Raw genomic sequence first — 20594 nt, 5'->3', positions numbered from 1 at the left:
TACAGTGATGTATCGCACAGCGGCTGGGAACTAAGGAGGCCCTGATTCAAACCGCAGCTCAACTAAGTGGCTTGAAGCAGCTCCCCCCCCCCCCGGACTACTGTAACCATTACTGACTTGTTTTGAGCACTTGAAATGCACTATATAAATATTATTCATTCATTCATTATTTTCAATAAAACAGTTGGATGGAGAAATTTTGTCAAGGAAACCTGAACCTGAGGCATTTTAACAACAGATTCAGAATATTTTGTGGTGTACCTCTCATTGTGCATATACCGCATGAGCATGTAGCACAATCTTCATGCACAGTTGAGATGTCATGCGCTACACTCAAGCTGGCACACTTTCCCGCTACACTGAAGTGTGACCTAGAGGAATATTTGTGACATTTAAAGTGACTCTTAACTGACGTTAGCTAAGAAGGAGCATCGCACACTTATCTAGATAGAATGATTAGGCCATATATCATTTCCTACACTTGCAAAGCTCTAAATGGTTGTCCTCTCTAGATAAGCAGAATCCCCTGCCAAGTCTGCCTGAAACATTAGCAACCAAGGCTGCCCCCAATTTTGATAGGACTTGTTCCATGTCCATAAATCTGGCTGAATTATAGCCCTAAGGGAAAGCTAAAGATAAGATCCAAACTTTAGTGGCCTGGGGGAAAACTTTTCCTGACCTTTCTGTATTGCTGGCAGTGCCCTCTGTTCTAATGAGAAGCCACCATATAGACGTGCTGCTATAAACACTGACCTTGGAACAGCTGCAGCATTTACAATTAGATGTAGAAAGATCTGAAGCAAGCTGGAGCACAACCTTCCCCTCAGCTGTTGCTCATTGCGAGAGAAGACAGGCGAGGGGAGAGCAGAGTGGGAAGGCCATTCTCTGGGGGTGACTGGCAGGCTAAGAGGTCAAGCCATCCTCCATCCTCACAAGACAATGCAAACGTGGGGAGAAAAGGAAGCCTCATCCTGCCAAGTTCACTACCCCCTTTGATCCTAAGAGTAACACACAATATGCAAAAGTAACTAGCCAGCCAGAATACAGCTCAGCACCCCTGCCTCTCTGGGATAGCCACGTATAATGCAGATGGAAAGCAGGCTGGTGGAATAGGTTTGGCAGAATCTTGCCCACTGACAGTGCAGTCCAACACATGTTTTCAGTGGGGACGCGGGTGGCGCTGTGGTCTAAACCACTGAGCCTCTTGGGCTTGCCGATTGGAAGGTTGGCGGTTTGAATCCCGGTAACGGAGTGAGCTCCCGTTGCTCTGTCCCTGCTCCTGCCAACCTAGCAGTTTGAAAGCACACCAGTGCAAGTAGATAAATAGGTACTGCTGTGGCAGGAAGGTAAACAGTGTTTCCGTGCACTCCTGTTTCTGTCACAGTGTTCCATTGCACCAGAAGTGGTTTAGTCATGCTGGCCACATGACCCAGAAAGCTGTTTGTGGACAAACACCGGCTCCCTCAGCCTGAAAGTGAGATGAGCACCACAACCCCGTAATCGCCTTTGACTGGACTTAACTGTCCAGGGGTCCTTTACCTTTTACTCTTTAGTAAATTTGTTTAGTTTGTAGCCCAATCTCATTTCTTTCTAAATATGGTTAGGGCTTGGAAGCACAGACAACAGCTGGAAATTTTTCATTGTCATCTACCATAGCGAGCTGCCCCAGAATTTATTTGTTTAACCACTTGCCTGGGGTGAATATTTTGACCCACTCCAGCAAAATATATTGGCTGTGCAATTCTATGCATATTTACTTGAAATTAAGTCCCACTGTGTACAGTGAGACCTAGTCGCAGGTAAGTGTGTATAGGATTGCAGCTTAAGTGATGGATATTAGGGGGGGGGGTACAAATCCTAATTTCACATACACACTGCTGGGGGCTCAGCTGGTGATGACCGACCAGGAAAGAGATCTTGGCGTTGTGGGAGACAGCCGAATGAAATGCTGACCCTGTGTGTGACAGCTGTGAAAAGGTTGAATTCCATGCTAAGGATCATTGGAAAAAGAATCAAAACTGCCAATATCGTAACTCCTTTTCCAAGTAAGGTTGGGAAAGATTTCTGCCTGAAACCCTGGAGAGCTGCTGCTAGTCAGTGTGCAGACAATATTGATTGAGATGGACCAGTGGCCTGAAGTGGTATAAGGCAGTTTCCCATCTTTGGGGCATTTGAACTTAGAGGGGGGAAGATGAGGGAGAGAGGACATGATAGAGGTTTGCAAAACTACACATGATGTGGAGAGAGTGATGCTTTTCTCCTCTCCAGCAGAACTGATCAGTTGAAAATTCAGAGCAGACACTTTAAATACTTCTTTTACACACTGTATAGTTAAGTTGTGGAATTTGCTGCCACAGGGTGTGTCAAGCACCGCCACTTTAGACGGCTTCAGATAAAACATGGAGGTTAAGGATATCACTGGCTACTGACTATAGTAGCTATAGGCAACATCTAGGATTGGAGACAGCATACCTGCACGACAGCAGAATAATGTTTCTGGACCACAGCAGGAGAACACTTCTGCCCTCATGCCCTGCTCTTGGATTTTCTATGCCTGCCCACTATGCAAAAACAGGATGCTGGACTAGATAAGCCTTTGATCTGTTCCAGGAGGGCTCTTGTATTAACATTACCCACACCAACAAAACCCTTGTAAAACATTAACCTCGGGGATGTTTCTTCTCAGTTGAACATGGAGAATGTTGACTGTTGAACACATTCAGGTTCTGGGCACACCAAATCTCCAGTCTGTTTTGCTTGCAAAACTCATACAATCAGATGGTGAAAGGAGACATCTTTAATTCAACTTTCCTACAAATAAACATCTCATATATGTCCCTTCAAAAAAGAAGAGAAGAGAGACCCAGTCACTGACCACTAGAAAGATACATACAGTGAGCATTCATATTAAATGGGGCCCTTTGTCTATCCAATTACTCCCCCACCCCAATTTTCTCCAGTTGTTACTTGTGGAGCCTTTTCTTTTCTTTTCTTTTTTGAAGGGTCTCTTCTTTCATCATAAAATGTTCCTTGTATAAAAACCGTATATATACACATATGGATGGACGCATTATCCAATGCAATTGTTGTGCCAAACTCGGAGAAGTGCCACCTTAGTTGTCAAGTTTCTAGAATTCGAACAGTTGTCTATTGAACAGCTGCATTTGTGTAAGCCGGGAGGGCAGGTGGCCTGTGCTAGTCACTTGCCACTCATCACCATGCTGAAGACTGAAAGGTCTCTCCATTAAAAAAAAAATCCCAAACGTGCCTAGGAGTTTAGAATTCCTTTCTTTGTTTCTACAGTGGAAAGGACAACAATCCCATTTACAACGTCTGAATATCTTCTCATGCTGCTTTGAAAAAGGACTGTGGAGGTGTTTTTGTTTTTTAAAAAATGTCAGTCAAAAAGAAAAGTCCATGCCATCGTGCTGGGAGCAAACACTTTTTGCTTCCTAAAGTCAGCAATTTCAAAGTCCTTCTTTGTTCATCTTGATTCTTTAGAATGGCCTGGCCACTGTTCATGGATGAGGGTGCCCAACATCATCACCCCATCATCATCTTAGGTCCTGTTGGTTGAAAGTTGAAGTCTAAGCAGCTTTTAACTCCCACTGAATTGCCCGTGTTCTTGTCCTTGAAATGTGAAACGAGATACTGAAAGATGGAGGGGGACAAAGAAGATGGAGTTGTGGGGTGGTTGGGAACGCTTTAGAATCAGCAGTTCAGCTCAGGAGGGATCCACCACAGAAGGAATAACGGCGAGCTGTAAACCAAGATCAGAAGCTGTTACAAATCGACTCGATTCAGCTCTGTCATCACCAGTCCTACTTAGGCAGAGATCTGACTAGAGGGGAAGAAGAAAAGGTGGAAGGGCAGGTCTAAAACCAATAGAGGTCCTTGCTTTTATCCTGAGGCTGTAAACCTGAGAACAGAGAAAAGAGAGAGAGAGAGAGAGAAAGAGAAAATGGAAATAAAATAAAACAGAAAAGGGGGAGGGGTATAAATATATAAGGATGGGGCAGGGGTGGGAAAAGACAACCACCATCATTTTCTTGAAAGGGTAGGTAACCTATCTAAAAGCATAGTAATGCACTCTCGAAATAAAAGGAAAACCCAAGTTCAAATGGATAGCTTCACAAGAGAATTTAGGGAATCCTGGTGGAAATCCGCTTTTGGCACTGTCCCTCACCTTTAGTTCCACATCTGTAAAAATGGGCACTTGGAATTGAATCAAACATTTTCTAAACAGAGAGGTGACTTGACTATAAACTAGGCATTAACAATGGGTTGCCATGATGAGCCCTCACAAACACAAAGAGCTCACCCTACAGGCTTATTAAGAGGATGGTGACAATTTAGAAAAATTATACTATAGAGCTCAAAGACAGGAGCAACTCCATAAAAATACACATTAGGGGAGCAGGGGGAAGTGGGAAACATTTGGAGGGGGAGCACCTGGACCCATTGTGGCTACCCCTTGGAGTCATCCCTGCTTGGGGAATAAATGCAACAGAGACTCACAAGAGATGTGACCAGTTTTATTTACAACTAGGCCCCTACAGGGATAATTGGTTTCACCCTTAGTCTTTTGAATTGTAGAATCCAGAATTCTTTCCTTAGAGAGGGAAAGAAAGAGAGAGACAAACACAGAGAAAGAGAGAGAGAGATGTTACCTATGTTTGCACACCCACTAAAAAATAAAAATAGTAATATCTGTATTTCATGGAAAATACATAGTAGACATCTCCTCTAACAAGAAAACATATTCTCTATCAAGAATTTGATAAAAACTGAAAGTTTCTTGAGGAAAGGTTATGTTCATTTTGTGAACATACTCCCTAAGATAGTCGTGGATAACTTTTGGACACCGAGGGCTGAATAATAAGTTGCATCAAGGAATACTCGAACTTGGCCTCTCTGGTGTGTTTCCTAATATCACAATCATATTACCTATTTTTCTCAGTTTGCCTATATCAGTGGCTTCAAGTGAGCCCAACTATGATGTGTTGAAGCAGCTACAGAACTATCACCATTCAGCTACGGGGCAAGAGTGTTTGCATGGATATGCTACACTTAATATCATTGCATGAAAGCTTGATTTTTCTTCTTGATAATTACAGCATTATTTTTTTTTTTGCAGAAAGAGGCAAGAAAAGCACCTGTTAAGTTTAGAAATAAATAACTCAGTTTTATATCTCACTCTGTTTCTGTTTGGTGCCTTACTTTGTTTTCATGTGTCATCATTTATTTATTTTTATTATGGCTAAGGATCTCAAAAGCTGGAAGTGGCCCCTGCCTCTCTGGACCTCTGAGAAGGGCTGAGGGCAGGAATTGTATTCTATTACTGTTAATTCTGCTATTTGCATTTATTTGGGGTAGAGCAAGGGGACCTTACTGATGACGAACACACACACACACACACACACACAATTCAGGATGTGAGAAAAGGGTGGATGGACAGAAACACAAAGCTACACCTGCCAGGCCTTACCTGTGTCCACATTGAGGCCTAAACTCTGTGCCATTTCCCCTGCAGGACTGGCAAAAGGTGCTGGCGTTGTCCACGCTGAAGTGGCAGGCTCACTCTTGCCCAGCTCGCATGGAGGGCTGACGGGCGTGGGCACTGAGGCGGGCGTGAGGCGGTGGGGGCGCACAGAAGCGGCGGGCACCAGCAGGGAGCCGTAGCGAGGGTCAAAGTGAGGGCCGTAGACCTCGTGCACAGCGGTGGGTCGAGGGTAGGCTGAGCTCTGTGTTCCAATGTAAGGGTGGTGGTGGTGGTGGTGGTGGTGATGGGCAGGGTGCCAGGGCTCCGGGGGCCCCTGGTGGAGGTGACTGTGCAGCGAGCCTGGAGAGTAAGGGTCCGCTGTGGCAAAGGGCAGTTCGCTGTGGGCAGTGGCTGACAGTGGGCTGCCCAGAGACGCAGGCACTGAAGAGGGCTGGTACGTGCTGTTCCAGAAGGAAGGCGGGAAGCTGCGTTGGCTCATGGGGAATGATCCATCTGAACAAAGGAAGGTGGAGAAGGGCATCAGAGCCGCATCAGAAAGGTGTGGTGTCCATCCATTCTGTTAACCACAAGGGCTCCTACTGATAATGCATGTGCTTTCTAGATAAGCATCCTTCCTGTAACCTGTTTCCAAGGCAAATTGTTTCACCAAAAGGGTCTTCAGATTAGCCCCTCTCCTGGACTTTCACCCTGGCCATCAACCTCTTTTTCTGATTCACATCAAGAATAGAAGGGTGCTCTCCAAAAAAAGAGTCCCTTGAATTATAAAGGCCAATGCCATTTTTACCAGTGATGCTTTTAACAGGCAATTTCAATTGGTCAGCTGTAACCATGACTAAGGGCTCATCCACATTCATCCTTTTGCTCCACACTTTCTAGGAACAGGTCCTCATTTTAAAGCTCTGTGTTCAAGCGCTCCCTCCTCCCACTACTTACCTCGGGGAAATCTGCTCTTTAATGCTGAATTGGGACAAACAGCAATTCAGGTTTTCTGTGGATTGCTGTTTGGTCCAATTCAGCAGTAAAGAACATGTTTTTGTGGGGAAAGCGCTGGGGAGGGGAGCACTAGGACAAGAAGCTTTAAAGCATGGACCTGTGTCTAGAAACGTGGTACAAAAGGAAGTCTGGATGAGCTTCCAGATGACCTGATTAACCAGCATTCAACCTGATTTGTTTGTGGAGAGATTAGGCCACATCAGTTGCTTGATGAGCATTCGCCTTGACTTTTCTATGGTGAGATTGGATGATGTTGCGTCAAACCACTGTTATCCCACAGAGTTCATTCCCCTGCCCATTTCCTTATTGTAAAAAGTTGGATATTGTGGGGAAGTGGGTTTGTTTCACAAAAGCTCAGAATCAGCTTTAACTGCACAACCTGAATTTGCTGGTATGCGATTGAAAGTCTTAAGTTTAGATGGAACCCTAATGTTGATTTTTACCCTTGCATCATGTAAAGCCTCTGTCAAAATACAAAATAAGCATTAAAATCCACATTGCCTAGAATGTCCAACGAAGACCCTAGAAGCACGATAAAAACTAACCAATTTATTATGGCAAAAGTTTGTGTGGATCATAGTCCACGTCATCAGGTACATGAAGTGCAGTTGTATTTGGCAGATACACATAGGAGTAAAGGGACGGGGAGAGTAAAGTTTGGTGTTAAATTGCAGTGAAATGCAAGGCGCAAGCTGGCAATCTACTGATTTAAGTTAGTCATCATGTCTATTGATCTCAATGGGTCTACAGCGATGAGGACTGAGGATGGATACATCTCATTTTCTGTGGCAATTCATTCAGAACTGAAATGGAATGATCATAGCTTGCTTTTCATGTTCCATTGTCACTTAACTCCATCCCTTATATCCATTTATATATCTTTATTCAAATCGGCTGAATTGTAACATGAGTTTACTTTTGTATTCTGTCCGGCATTAAGAAGATTGGTTGAATAAAATGACATGAGCACAGATGAGTTGTTTGGTGTCTTGTGTCAAAAGGAAATATATTCTGCACTTTCCTAACTAAAAAGTATTATTGGCATCTTTCAAAACATAAAATAAAAATGTCTCTAGTCCTCCAGAAACTTAACTCCACCCTGGTGAATCTTTTTAAAGAGAGAGTGCACTGATCCCTTGATTCCAGAAGAGATCCACACGGTGAGCAACCCATGATTCTCAAGAGCTCATAAGCAATTTGATTCCCACGAAACAAAAAGACAATCTCAGCTGTCAGTGAACCTTGAGGCAGATAACAGAACCCTAAACCCTAACAACATCTGATCTCAAGAGATTATCCTTGGGATTATTCTCACAGAATCCCATAGTGATAAAATCTAAATTACACACACTTTTTTTTATATGCGTTAAGTATACCATGGGGGAGGGGGCGCATCTCATGCAGCCACCACAAGGATCCCATCAGGTTGCAGGAGAATCACTGGCTTTAACCAAGGACACCTTGAGAGCTTCATGAGTAAGCGGAGGTTTAGATTTCTCATGAGCAAGTGTCAACCTGGAAGATCTGCATTCACAGTAAGGTCATGATGGAGCTTGCAGATCTCTCTCAAATAACACCCTTGCAACTTAACTATGCTTCATTATAGGCATGGTTCTCACCTATTTTTATTTTTAAACAGGGCGGGAAGACGCTTTGCGCCTGCGATCCTGCGCGCGCTTCCTCGGAAGCAAGCCCCGTGGAAATGTTTCTGAAGAAGCATGGCTAAGATCAGGCTGCAGCTCGAGACAACGGCATCCTGTGTGTGTCCAAAACAACCCTTGGTGGCTCCTCGGGCGTTCAAATCACGACCAAAGCAATCGCTGATCAGAGCAAGTGCTTTCCTACCAGGGCTATCCTGCAAAATATTCGAGTACGCGGGAAAGTCGCGTAATTTCTTTAAGAACAAACGTACATCGGATCGTGTCCCTTAGCTTCAAGCAGAATTATGAGTGTCTCGGGCCGAGGTGACACGCTGCGTCCTGTAAGCCCCTATTTTTGGAGGGCTGCTGCGGTCCCACGGAAGCGCCCTTTAGAGTCACAGAGTCTGCAATGGACTCCTTTCTCTCTGTCAGCCCTTCAAGTCGCCAGGAGGCATTTGAATGGGGATCGGGATCCCAGGTGGTGTTGGACTACAACTCCCATCATCCCTTGGCCACCGGTCCTTCTAACTAGGGGTGATGGGAGTTGTAGTCCAGCAACAGCATGGGACCCAAGCTGGACTTAACGGTGGTGGAGCTCTTCCAGAGGGTAACCTGTCTATCACTTCGCTATGCTTACTTCCCCAAGTGGGGAAAGCAGACCTGCTGCGTCCGCGGACCCGCCTGCTCATTCCGCTGACCGGGACCCCTTGCTGGATCTCTGCCCCGAAGTCTTGCCCTTGACCGCACCGCTGCTCCCCATAAGGCTAAGGTTCGAGATTTTGCAAGTTTTCCAAGCGTGACTTCTGCCCCACTTTTTGCCCATTGCTGAAGGGCGATGCAGAAGCGCACTAAAGAAGCGAATTTGCACTTCCGATCTGGAAAACCCCGGGGCTACCTCGAACAAAGTGGGGTGGGAGCATGAGACTCTCGGGATCGTGGGTTCGAGCCCCACGTTGGGCAAAAGATTCATACATTGCAGGGGGTGGGCTAGATGACCCTTGTGGTCTCTTCCAACTCTGCAGCTCCTTTATGATAAGAATGGCTACTCGGAAGTAATTCAATGAGGGTTGCTCTCAGGTATAGGGCTGCGGCCTGACTTTGGGGCTTCTCTAGAATGGTGAGGTCCGCGTTTAGACAAATACTGCTGAATTTCGAGATTAGATTTCTCCTTTTCAGTAGCTTGTTTCCTGGCTGCTGTGACTGTGCTTTGATATCCAAGTGTGTCATACATGGACGTAGCCAGGATTTTTATCAGGGGGGCAGGCTTTTGTTACGGGGGGGGGCAGAACTTCAGGTTTATATTGATTGGGGGGTAGCTGCCCCCCCAGGCTACGCCCATGGTGTCATACTCCGCATTGATTTTTGGAGAGCATCACCCAGCGTATCCAGAAATGGCCCAGCCATCTCTTTCTTCCCCAGAAAATGCCATATACTGCGGTGCAGTATTTCAGAATACAGGCAGCATTTTGAAAAAAAGAAAAAAGGTTATGGTAGTTGAGAATTAATTGCCAATTTTAAAGATTTGCCTCTTTCTAAAAAAAAACCAATTAGTTATCACACTAATTAGTAATAACTAAGATAGCAATTAGTTATTACTGTTCATTACCCTGTCCGCTTATAAAAATGATTAAAAACCCAGCAAGATCCATGAATCGAGAGTGAATGCATGTTCTAGAACCCAACTTTTTCTCTCTCCCAGAAGTCGTTGCTTGGCATCATCCGGCCTAGCCAAAAAAGCCAAAAAGGTGGAAAAAGGCGAGGGGAGGCCCCATTATCCATATTAAACAAAACACCTTGGAATCGAATGGAGAGCGAATGAGACCCCCAGTCTGTGACTCCGGCTTGTTAAGTACTTGAATTTAAGGGGGCTGTCCTAAGCGCACATATTATGGGGGTACCTTTCATTGCTGAACAAGTCCTTCAGACTGAATGTACACATAATTGTGCCGTTAGCCCGTGCAATTCTACACTTGTATTTACTCCAGAGTCGGCGAATTCGATGGGATTTCTCCTCCGGTAAGCTATGTGCCACAATTCGAGAGGATTCCAGACAGGAACACCCGCTGCTGCAAAAGCATTCCTACAACTATTTAAAATCACTTGCTTTCTATATTTTTGCTTCAGGGTCGCCTTATTTCTACAACGCCAGGAACCAGGACTTAAAAAGCATTAAGTAATATTTGGGGGACAAAAAAATTATTTGCTCTCTCCAAGTAGCCTAACAGGTTTGGAGATGAGGCGGCTACGTTTTGCATCCCACGTCTTTTTATTCAGAAGTAAATGGTATTGCATCCCATTGAGTTTCATCTCAAAAGTGTTGTTTGGGGGCTTTTCCTTTTCCTTTATCGGGCAGCTTGGATTTTTCGTTTCTTAGAGCCTTGGAAAGAAAACCCCGTTCTTAAATGTGCGATTTGCGCACCTGGAAAACCCCAGCCTCTCTCCCCATCCGGCCTCTCCCTCGCCTTCTGCGTTGCCGGATTCGTTTCCTTTCCCCATTGAATTAAGACGCTCCCCCCTATCTACCTCCATGCGTTTCCCTTATGTCCCCTGTCCCATGTCCGCGGCCATTACGGGGCGGAGTGTCTGTTTGTCAAAGGGGACGGTCTCTTGCTGCGACCTGTCGCCTCCCGATCGCTCTTTAGAGTGAAGAATATTAATCCCGAAATTAACAGTCCCATGCAAGATCCCCTTTTAAAAAGGAAGTTGATACTACGATCCTGTGATCTCTCTGCCTAGAAGTAAACCCCCATAGAGTTCAGAAGTAAACACCCTGCTTCCAGGGTGAAAACGGATAGTTTTGCAAGCTCTCTCTCTCTCTCTTAATTATATCAATGTTTAATTGGGTTTTTTTTTAAATGCTTCCCATGTTTTGAACTGTTCTTATTTTTATCTGTAAACCGTCTTGAGTCCCTGGTCAGGGGAAAATACGGGGTATAAATAAATATACTGTATTGTTATAATAATAAAATTCCTTCCAGTAGCACCTTAGAGACCAACTAAGTTTGTTATCGGTATGAGCTTTCGTGTGCATGCACACTTCTTCAGGAAAGCTCATACCAATAACCTAGTTGGTCTCTAAGGCGCTACTGGAAGGATTTTTTTTTATTTTGTTTCGACTACGGCAGACCAACACGGCTACCTACCTGTAACTAGTGTTATAATAATGTTACTAATCTGCATGTAAATTGTTAGAGAGCAACCCAGCCACGTGTCCTCCTGCAATAAGTCTTGTTTTCTTGTGTTCAGGTTGTTTTTTAAAAAACCCAATAACCCCAAAATCACCATCCTCCTCCCGCCCCTGTTTCTTTAACAGCTGCTTGATGTGCAGGAATTAACAAGCGCCGCTTTTCGCCGCCGAAAGAGAAACGGAATCCGCTGCTAATTGCTGCAGCTCAAGCGGCGGCTCACGGCGCTGGCGCGGCCCAAGCCTCCGGCATGCTGGTCTCGCTCGCCCGGGCGCAGACGCCCCAGCTTGTTTCTCCCTTCCCCCAGTTGCGCTCCCCGAGGGGCTGCCGAGATTTTCTTGACAACGGCCTCTCGGGGGCCACAAAGGGCAGGGCAGAGGGCCTTCTCGGCCCGGCAGCTGCTCCAGGGAGACCTTGCTGGGCCATTTGTTTTGTCTTTCTGAAATTCCGGCAGCTGAGTTCCCCTCGTCAGGGATTTTTGGAGTTTGGCAGGAAAGGGGGTAAATTCATTTCTCCCCTCCCTCCCTGTGAAAAGTTTAGCCCTGTAAATTCCGGAAAGTGGAATTGGAATAAATAATAATAATAATAATAATAATAATAATGCAAACTTTGGAAATGTACAAAGAGGTAATGTTAAAATTTTAAACTGGATTAAACTTGTGTTTTCAAAACTACACACTTTTTGATGCCATATGTGTGAGCAGCTGCCTTGGATTGAGCCGAACTTTTGGTCCAGCTAGATCAGAATCGTCCACAATGATTGGCAGAGACTCTCAATTCAGACGAGGGACATTCACAGCCCTACCTGGGGATTTGACCTTCTGCAGGCAAAACAGGTGCGCTACTAGCTACCATTGCACTGCCAGAGAGGGTTTAGTTGCAAGCAGGTTATTGAGATAAATGGGATGCTGGCGCTTTTTTAAAAGAAAAAAGGAAAAAAATACATAAAGGCAAATGGAAAGGTTAGATCAAGATTAAATTGAATAAAGCATGGACTGGCATGTCAAAGGTGACATGGCAACTTCAGAAAAAATTGCATGCAGGGAGAGAACCCACCCCAAAACAAATTCCAGTGTGGATGCACCCCTAGCCTGTTTTTTTAAAAAATTCTACCTCTCCTATATAGAATAGAATTCTGTAATAGAATTCCCTTCTATTCATATGCATAGAAGTTCATGGACCTACAGGACTATTCAAAACACATCATACACAACCCACCTTTTGCAGTGGAAAAGATTTAGGCTGTAATCCAGGAAGTAAACCTCACTGAACTCAGTGGGGCTTCCTTCTGAGTAGGGTTGCACTGCCAAACAGCACAGAACATGGGACTCCTGTGCCTTTAACAGATGTATAGATGAGGGTACTCCAGCAGATGTAGCTATAGGTACCTGGTCCTCCAACTCCCATTGACCCCCATGGCAAGGGAAGCAGCTGGTTTTGCCACTTTGTATTTTTACCAAATACAGAAGTGCGCTGCAGGATCAAACACAGCCTTCTTGTTCAGCATCTCTCTTCACACAGTGGCTGACCAGATGCTTGCTATCAGAAGGCCACATGCAGAGCACGAAGGCAAAGAGTCCCCCCCCCCCCCGCAAATAGTTGCAGTGATATACTGTGTCTGAATATGGAGGCTTCATATAGGTTTCACATACTTAACTGTTCTATTAAGATCAATAGGGTTTAGAAGAGCCTAATCTGACCTGGCCCACATCCTTTACTCAGAGCATTCAATGCATCTAGTGTTGGGAAGGCACAAAAGATGAAATATATGCCCCTCATTGCTTCCAATTAAAGTTTGTTTGTGGATTCTTGCAGGCTGCCATTTATTCATAAATAAGGCCCATTGAGTTGAATGCGACTTATGCGTCACTAACTCCCAAGTGAGTGGGTGGCGCTGTGGGTAAAACCTCAGCATCTGGGACTTGCCGATCGCATGGTCGGCGGTTCGAATCCCCGCGGCGGAGTGAGCTCCCGTCGTTCGGTCCCAGCTCCTGCCCACCTAGCAGTTCGAAAGCACCCTTAAGTGCAAGTAGATAAATAGGTACCGCTTTGTAGCGGGAAGGTAAACAGCGATTCCGTGTGCTGCGCTGGTGCAGGCTCGCCAGAGCAGCTTCATCACGCTGGCCACGTGACCCGGAAGTGTCTTCGGACAGCGCTGGCCCCCGGCCTCTTAAGCGAGATGGGCGGGCAACCCCAGAGTCGGTCACGACTGGCCCATACAGGCAGGGGTACCTTTACCTTTACCTTATAAACAGATATCCCTGAAGAAAATGTGTCAGCCATTATGTTTGCACACATGCAATATAATTCTGCCCCAGCCACTACACACTTTCCCCACTGTAGACATAGAACTCTGTGGGTTATGCTGAACACATCCATTCACAGATGAGCAGCACACCTAGGTTGTACCAAATGCCCCTTGTTTCAAAGCATTAGATCCCATTCAAAGTCTGTATCCAGGTCACTGCTGCTCCCTGAGCTGCCTGGCTTTCAACAACAGCTACCACACCTTACGGCTATAGTGGCACAACATTGTGTGCTAATTCTCCCTAGCCCCTTGCGCGGAACTACAGTTCCCTGCTGGGAAGGCACCAGTAGTTAAGCCAGATTCAAGGAGTTTCCTAGTGTGAGTGCAGACAGACCAGGCAGCGAGGGTCCTGCAGGGCCAAGAGGCTTATCAGCTCACCCCTCCAAGAGCTGGAGCTCCTCATGGCAGCCTTTGTGCTGGAGCTGCTGGGCGAGTAGCTGCTGGGCTGGCTGAGGGCTCGGCTGAAGTGCTCGTCCACCACAGCACTGATGTCCCCTTGGAAATAGGTGAACAAGACGCATCTGGAATTGATGACTTCGGCCTCTGGGGGGCGCTCTTTCTCCGGGCTGCACTCTTCCTCTTTGATGCTGGCAGGGGCAGTGTGGCTGGAGAAGGAGCTGCTGGCACTGCTGCCGCTTGTGCTGGCACTCTCCGCGGCTTCCTGCATCTTCGAGTAAAAGGCTAGTTTCTGTGGAAGAGAGCAAAATGCAATCAAGGTCCGTGCACACATGCCTGCCCATCCGATATGTGCCAATGGCTCCCCTGCCAAACAGTTGCATTTCGAGGGCAATGAGGCAGCAGGAAAGTTCTGCCTCTCAACCCCAGTTTTTGTGTATAAATAAATGAAATGCAACAATCCCCAGTCTTTTCTACAAACCCATGTAGGAGCCCCTCTCTGTGCATCAGAAGGGAATGAGGTCTAGAGGAGGAAAGCATGCATACATTGGGCTGGTGGACTGATAGACATACATAACTTTAAAAAGTGTGTGTAATGAAATTCAGAGCCAGTGTGGTGTAGTGCTTAGAGGGTTGGACTAGGACTTGAGAAACCAGGACTCAAATCTCCACTCAGCCAGGAAGCTCCCTGAGCCAGTCAGTCTCTTAGCTGCTAATCTACCTCACAGGGTTGTTGGGAGAAGAATACAGTGGTACCTCAGGTTAAGTACTTAATTCGTTCCGGAGGTCCGTTCTTAACCTGAAACTGTTCTTAAACTGAAGCACCACTTTAGCGAATGGGGCCTCCTGCTGCTGCCGTGCCGCCGGGACACGTTTTCTGTTCTCATCCTGAAGCAAAGTTCTTAACCCAACGTACTATTTCTGGGTTAGCGGAGTCTGTAACCTGAAGCATATGTAACCTGAAGCGTATGTAACCCGTGGTACCACTGTATTGAGAAAGAGAGAAACCATGCATGCCATAACAAACAAACAAATACAATTAAGCACTCTGATCAATGACTGGTGGTATGATTTATTGTTATTCCAGACTGAAAGTTTCTTTGGCTACAAAAACTCTCATTGCTATTGCTTTGCCAAAGGGCTGCTGGGCTATTTAAAAAAATAAAAAAGCTGGGGATGGGACGGGAGACCAACACTCTACACGTCTAAACTGTCTGCAGGCGTCTGACCTACTCTGGCTCTTTTATACGCTCAGGTGGAGGCCTGGTGAAGAAGGGGTGGGTAGAAGGGACATGTGAACACAACACTCAAAATGCACGGATTCCTGCGAAGACAAGCTTTGCCTTTCATCAGTAGGCAGATTTGGGACACTGTGGTTTGCGCCTCAGTCAGGTTTTACAATCTCCCGATCCACAAACCTTTCAGGCAAGAGAATTTGGAAGGGTTTTGCTCCAACGGTTCTGGCTGAAGGAGCTGCTGGATCACAGCAAGCTGCCCCGTCCCTTTCTCTGGAGGGAAAAAGCTCTCTCTTCCTACTCAAAGCGTACACTTTGAATCGAAGCAAACTGACCCAGTTCCCTGGGCTTGGAGGGCTGCGGCCAGCGGAGAGCAGCAAGAAGCAACGCGCTCCGGGTTTCTCTGTTTGGCTAGCGCGCTTCGCTCGCAGCACGCAGCGCCGGCGGAAAATTTGGCGACGAGCCTGGCTAGTGGAGGCCGACGCGCCGCTGAGGAGGACCCTCGGAAAGCAGCCGCGCAGGCCGGACAGAAGCGAAGGCGCCGCTCCTGCTAGCTCCGATCCGTATTTTGCAAGAGAAGCGGGGAAACAAAAGCAAGACCAGGGTGGAAATGGACCAGGCAACGGCCGACGTCCGCAGGCAGGAGAGAAGACGTCCGCGGCATCCAAACTAGCCCGAGACAGCTGGAGCAGGCGGATGATCCCATTCCTTCTTAAAGATAAGAGGTGACACCAAGTGTCCAAATTCAAGGGAAAACACCAGGAGGAATAGTAAAATAAAAAAACAACAACCACAAACTATCTCGCGCATGAAAGCGCTGAGCTTTAACAATGTCCGAATGGGACACAATGCGAATCGAAATCCAGAAGATGTTCGTGCACTTTGGTTTCTTAAACAAAATAAAACTATGCCAACAGCAAAAAGCCCTGTTGATTCTAAGAGACCGGAATGGCAGGCCAGAGATCGCCCTGAACCTGGTTATTCGCGTGAAATTACTCTCAGTGAAGGGTCCCCGGAGCGCCAACACTATCAAAACCAAAAGAAGGAAAACTAAAAACCTGAGAAACGGCGAGTCCCACGAAGTGGGAGCGAGGAAGATGTTGTTTTAAACATGTGGTCTACACTGGGAAGACTATTTCCTGAGCTTAGTGCTGGTAGGAGCAAGAGGCGGCGGGAAAGCCACGCAACTGGCAGGACTCGAACTCGGTTTGGGAAGAACAGCGCCCGCTTGGCACGGGGAGAGAGAGAGAGGCATTTCCGACGGGACCAGATTATTTTTCACTGGGTTCTTTGACAGAGAGAGAGATATCTCGAAGGCCTGCTAAATGTTCTCCACGTTTGCTTTGCCGCGGTTAGCGTATCTGCAGCTGCTGCTGCTGTTGCCGCCGCCTCCGTCAAGGGCCATCAAAATGCAAAATGAATAATTGGATTCGGACACAGCGCAAAAGTCCTGGAGGGAGAGTAAGAAGACGTTGGAGGGGGCGGGAGGCGAAGCAGTCAGGTTCGCCGCTCTCTGGATTTCTGCGATTTAATTATGCTACGCCTTGCCATCTCAGGAGCAAAGAGGCTTTAAAAGGGGGATAGACGCATTCGCGGAGCAGTCAGTCAGTGGCTACTGGCCACAAGGGCTACTTGCACGGCCAGAGGTCTGTTCTGCCTGCGAATAATACGAGTCTTGGGGGGGACGGGACAGCAGGAGGAGGGAAGGACTCTGGCCCTCCTGGCCTGCTTGGGGCCTTCGCAGAGGATCTGGTTGGGCACGGTGCGACATAGGGCGGTGGGCCGGATCCAGCAGGACTCTCCTTATGCTGGAGCGATTTGGGAGCGTATTCTGACCCACGCCTGCCTCAGTCCCTGCGCTGACCGGCCTCCCACTCCAAGCAGCAGATATTGGAGGGAGGCACCGGCACCCAGAAAGCCCAGCAAATTATTTTTCATTCGCTCCATTTTCACCACCACGGAGGGACCTGAGAGCGGCATCTCCCGCTCCTCACTCTGCCGAAAGACTGACAAACCAAACGGGACTCTTCCCCTGCTGAGTGACCTTCCCATTTCCTCGAGCTGCACCTCCTCGCCTGGAATGCACAATTGTAAGGTCCTCGGGGCAGGAAGCTTTCCTTCTCTTTGCTTCGTTACTGTGGCAAAGCATCAGGCGCATCGGCTTGGACAAGCCACTCCGGTCCGTGTCCCCAGACGGCTCATCAGAAATGTCCCATGTTTAATACAGTCTCGGGGAAAGAAAATTAGTACCGCGATCTCCAAATCCTACTGATAATCATCAAGGTGCTTCAGAAGCCAGGTGCCGCCACAGCACGGAGTCGGCATAGGGAACTGGGTCCTTTCTCAAGGGAGCCTATTCTGACCGGCCTTGCAGAACTATCTGAGAAGGAGCCTGACAAATTAAGAATTACAAGCATTATTCTCCATACATCGGTGGGAAGAGGAAAAAATAGCGAGGGCCACGCTTGGGACGTTATCGCGGAAGGAAGGAAGCAACTCGTGGAAGTATTACCTGACATTCATTCGTTTTATGGAGGAACCTGAATCGACGGGGCAGACGTTCCTAAGGATTTCAAAGTGAACTAAATTGACTTAGCCGCCGGCTGCGTCCTGCAGAGCCTAACTTCGCGTTATCAACCACATTTATTTGGAAGCAAACGCCTAGGATCGTTGGGCCTGTTCCGTTTAAGACGGTCATGAAATACAGAAAGAGTGTCGGACTGAATGTCGCCTGCTATCTCTTCCTTTAATGCTGCGCTTCAGTTTTCCTTGCAAACCGAATTTCTATTCCGCCCGACACAACGAAACAATTTTGAATTTCTTTTGCTGTGCAAGACGGGCTTTATATGGAAGGCAATATTTCCATATTTTGTCAGTTTTTTTCCACTTAATGATATATTATTATTTTTATCTGAACTCTTCAAGAACCAGAATTTATTTGTAGCAAAACAAAAAACCCCCAAAACAACAACAATCCACTCACATTCGTTAAAGAGGCACGTTAGCTACCGACACAATACAATTCAGATCGCCTTGATTCAAAGAAGGTTGCTCTAGCGACGGAAATGAAAACGAATTGCTTCTCTTATTTGGAACAACGAACCGAGAGGCAAGTGAAGGCGCCGGTCTCGGATTTATCGCCGCGCCTTTTGCATGCAAACGAACAGGGCTGAAGCATTTTGCTACTTCCGAGTCCAGAGTTCTGAGCTTTCTTACAAAAAGCTGCGGAACGCGTCCCGCCTGCTTAGCTTAGGAAATTAACCGAAAAAAAGATAAAAGCTCACTGAAAATTGCAATGGCCAGAGAGAACGAAATTGCAGGAAGCGATTCTCACAGGTTTCTAAAAATAAAATAATCATTTGGGATAGTTTGCATTTATACAACGTATTCAGAGTCCAAAGCAATCCACGCTGTTAGCTTACGACATCCTCGCAAGGAAGGCCAGCGTTACTGCACACACGGCTGCGAAGAACGAGGTAAAAATGGCATTCCGAAAGCCACCCCTGGAATTAGTGGCTGAACTATTGTTCCAACTCCTGTTACAATCTCATTAACACTTCTAACCATTACAGTCGTTCTCCCATTCCTGAAAACAAGTTTAAATACCTTTGGTGTCCATGGGTAATATATTTTTAAGTCCAACTGGCGCGCAGGCTGAGTTCGCTGCGAAACATCCCCACCCGCCATCCCGAGAGCACTTCCTATTCCGAACGTGAACACGTTTGCAAAGAAAACCAAAATAAAATCACCACAAGCCTGACTAAAACGGAACCATTTGCTAATTCAATTCCCCCAGAAGTCGAGGGGACCGTGGTCCATTTGCGTTTCAGCCCAAGAATTTTCTGACGGTAAGAGCTGTTCGACAGTGGAACGGGCTGCCACGAGAGGTGGTGGATTCTCCTTCATTGGAAAGGCTTTAAGCAGAGGTTGGATGGCCACCTGTCATGTATTACCTAAACTGAGATTCCTGCACTGCAAGGGGTTGGACTAGATGACCCTGGCGCTCCATTGAGACTCTCAACTCTACAATTCTATTATTCATCCAGGGAATACGAGTGGGGCGGGAAATGGAGCGATACAAGAAGTTGAGCCCCAGGATTCCATTCACCTCCCCCCCCCCCAGATTCCTCCGGCTGCGCTCATAAGTCACCCGCGACGCATTATTGTGCCAAGCTCGAGCTAGAATTATAGAACTGGAGGGGACCCCGAGGATCATCTAGTCCAGCCCCTGCAATGCAGAAATCTTTCGGCCAATGTGGGGCTCGAACTCACGAGCCTGAGATTAAGAGTCTCATGCTCTACCAACTGAGCCATGCCAGAGTATATGCCAGGCCAGTGGCACCTCCTCGACGGTGCCCGGGGCTTCCCCACCTCCCCCACCCACCCTCCGCCCCGGCGACTTACCTGGTGGTAAGGGCTATAGGCGGCTGCGAAGTACGGCTGGGGAGGACCATAGACTTGGTACATCACATCCAGGCAGCTCATGGCGAAAGGCAGCCGCGACTCCGGCAGCGGAGCGTCAATTCTGGCCCGGCGGCTGCATAGGGGGTTTTCCGATCGGGCCGCCCGCCCCTCGAGCAAGGAAGGGGCCGGGAAGGAAGCTCGCGGGAGGAAGGGAGCCTGGCCCTGCCCCGCCGCTGTCAGCCAGCGCAGCGCCAGTCCACGCGCCCACGAGGAACAGGCGCGGCGGGCGCCAGCCGGGAAGCATTTAAACCGCACGCTCGGCGTCAGGCGGGGGCGGGGCGGCCGCGGGCCAATGGGAAAGCGCCCAGCGCGCACGCGCGCCCCTCTGCCCGGTTGCTCTGTGACAGGCCTCCCTCGAGCCGCCGCCGCTGCCGGGACAGACAGCCTTTTCCTGTGCCGGGGGTGGGGGGCACCTGGTGCGTTCGGAGCCCATCGCCAGAGCGACGGTAGATCCCGCCCCTCCGTGCACGTGCTTTGCATTGTGTGTGCGGTGGGGGGAACCCAGGGGAGGCTGCAGGCAAGCAGGTAATATAGGCAGGAAGAAGGGCGATTGATGCCGCGGAGGAAAAACTGGTCCAAATGTTGTTTGTTTCTTCAGACCGAAAGGTCCACAGAGCGCATCACGTGCAGTCAAAGCAGGCAGTCCCTAACTTGCAGTCTAAAAAAGTAATAAAAATAATAAACGCATATATAAAAGCAGACTATGAGGAGGGAATGCGGCCGGGACGCAGGAATCGATTAATAGAACTCTGCATTTCTGATTCTTTAAGCTGCATGTACTAGAGCAGAGTATTTGAGAGAAAGCAACGAACACGAGCTGAATATCTGGAGGATTCCTTTCAGCGGCAAGATTTGCCTCCTGGGGGGGAA

General features: G+C 47.6%; 1 protein-coding gene across 5 annotated transcripts; it reads right to left on the bottom strand.

Moving 5' to 3' along the window:
* Positions 1-2779: 2779 nt before the first annotated feature.
* On the bottom strand, positions 2780-19939 carry VGLL2 (vestigial like family member 2). 5 transcript variants are annotated; one of them, XR_014546894.1, is made up of 5 exons: positions 19665-19937; positions 14008-14317; positions 5489-5995; positions 4519-4612; positions 2780-3919 (listed from the first exon to the last, which is right to left on the bottom strand). XR_014546894.1 is itself a non-coding variant. In XM_083608675.1 (5 exons), exons 1-4 carry the CDS (start codon positions 19743-19745, stop codon positions 4578-4580), a joined length of 933 nt encoding a protein of 310 aa, XP_083464801.1. In that variant the 5' UTR covers positions 19746-19939; the 3' UTR covers positions 2780-3919; positions 4576-4577. The 5 variants fall into 5 exon arrangements, 4 of the variants coding, with proteins under 4 accessions (XP_083464801.1, XP_083464802.1, XP_083464799.1 ...); XM_083608675.1 differs by having other exon boundaries at positions 4576-4612; positions 19665-19939; XM_083608676.1 differs by having other exon boundaries at positions 2780-3760; positions 4576-4612.
* Between the last annotated feature and the right edge of the window lie 655 nt (positions 19940-20594).

This window comes from Podarcis filfolensis, assembly GCF_964270895.1.
Source record: "Podarcis filfolensis genome assembly, chromosome: 3".
NCBI classification, from domain to species: Eukaryota; Metazoa; Chordata; class Lepidosauria; order Squamata; family Lacertidae; genus Podarcis; species Podarcis filfolensis.
Note: the sequence above shows the minus strand (reverse complement) of the source record. Positions and strands in the feature narration are given on the sequence as shown.

Bases quoted from the DNA above. Each gene is read 5' to 3' on its own strand.
- VGLL2 (XM_083608673.1), bottom strand. From the start codon at position 19,745: ATGAGCTGCCTGGATGTGATGTACCAAGTCTATGGTCCTCCCCAGCCG. The intron at 5,996-14,007 runs GTGAGCTGATAA...TCCTTTGTTCAG, and splicing joins GAGCTCCAGCTCTTGGAGGG to ATGGATCATTCCCCATGAGC. The intron at 3,920-5,488 runs GTAAGGCCTGGC...CTCTGTTCTCAG, and splicing joins AGGCCTCAATGTGGACACAG to GTTTACAGCCTCAGGATAAA.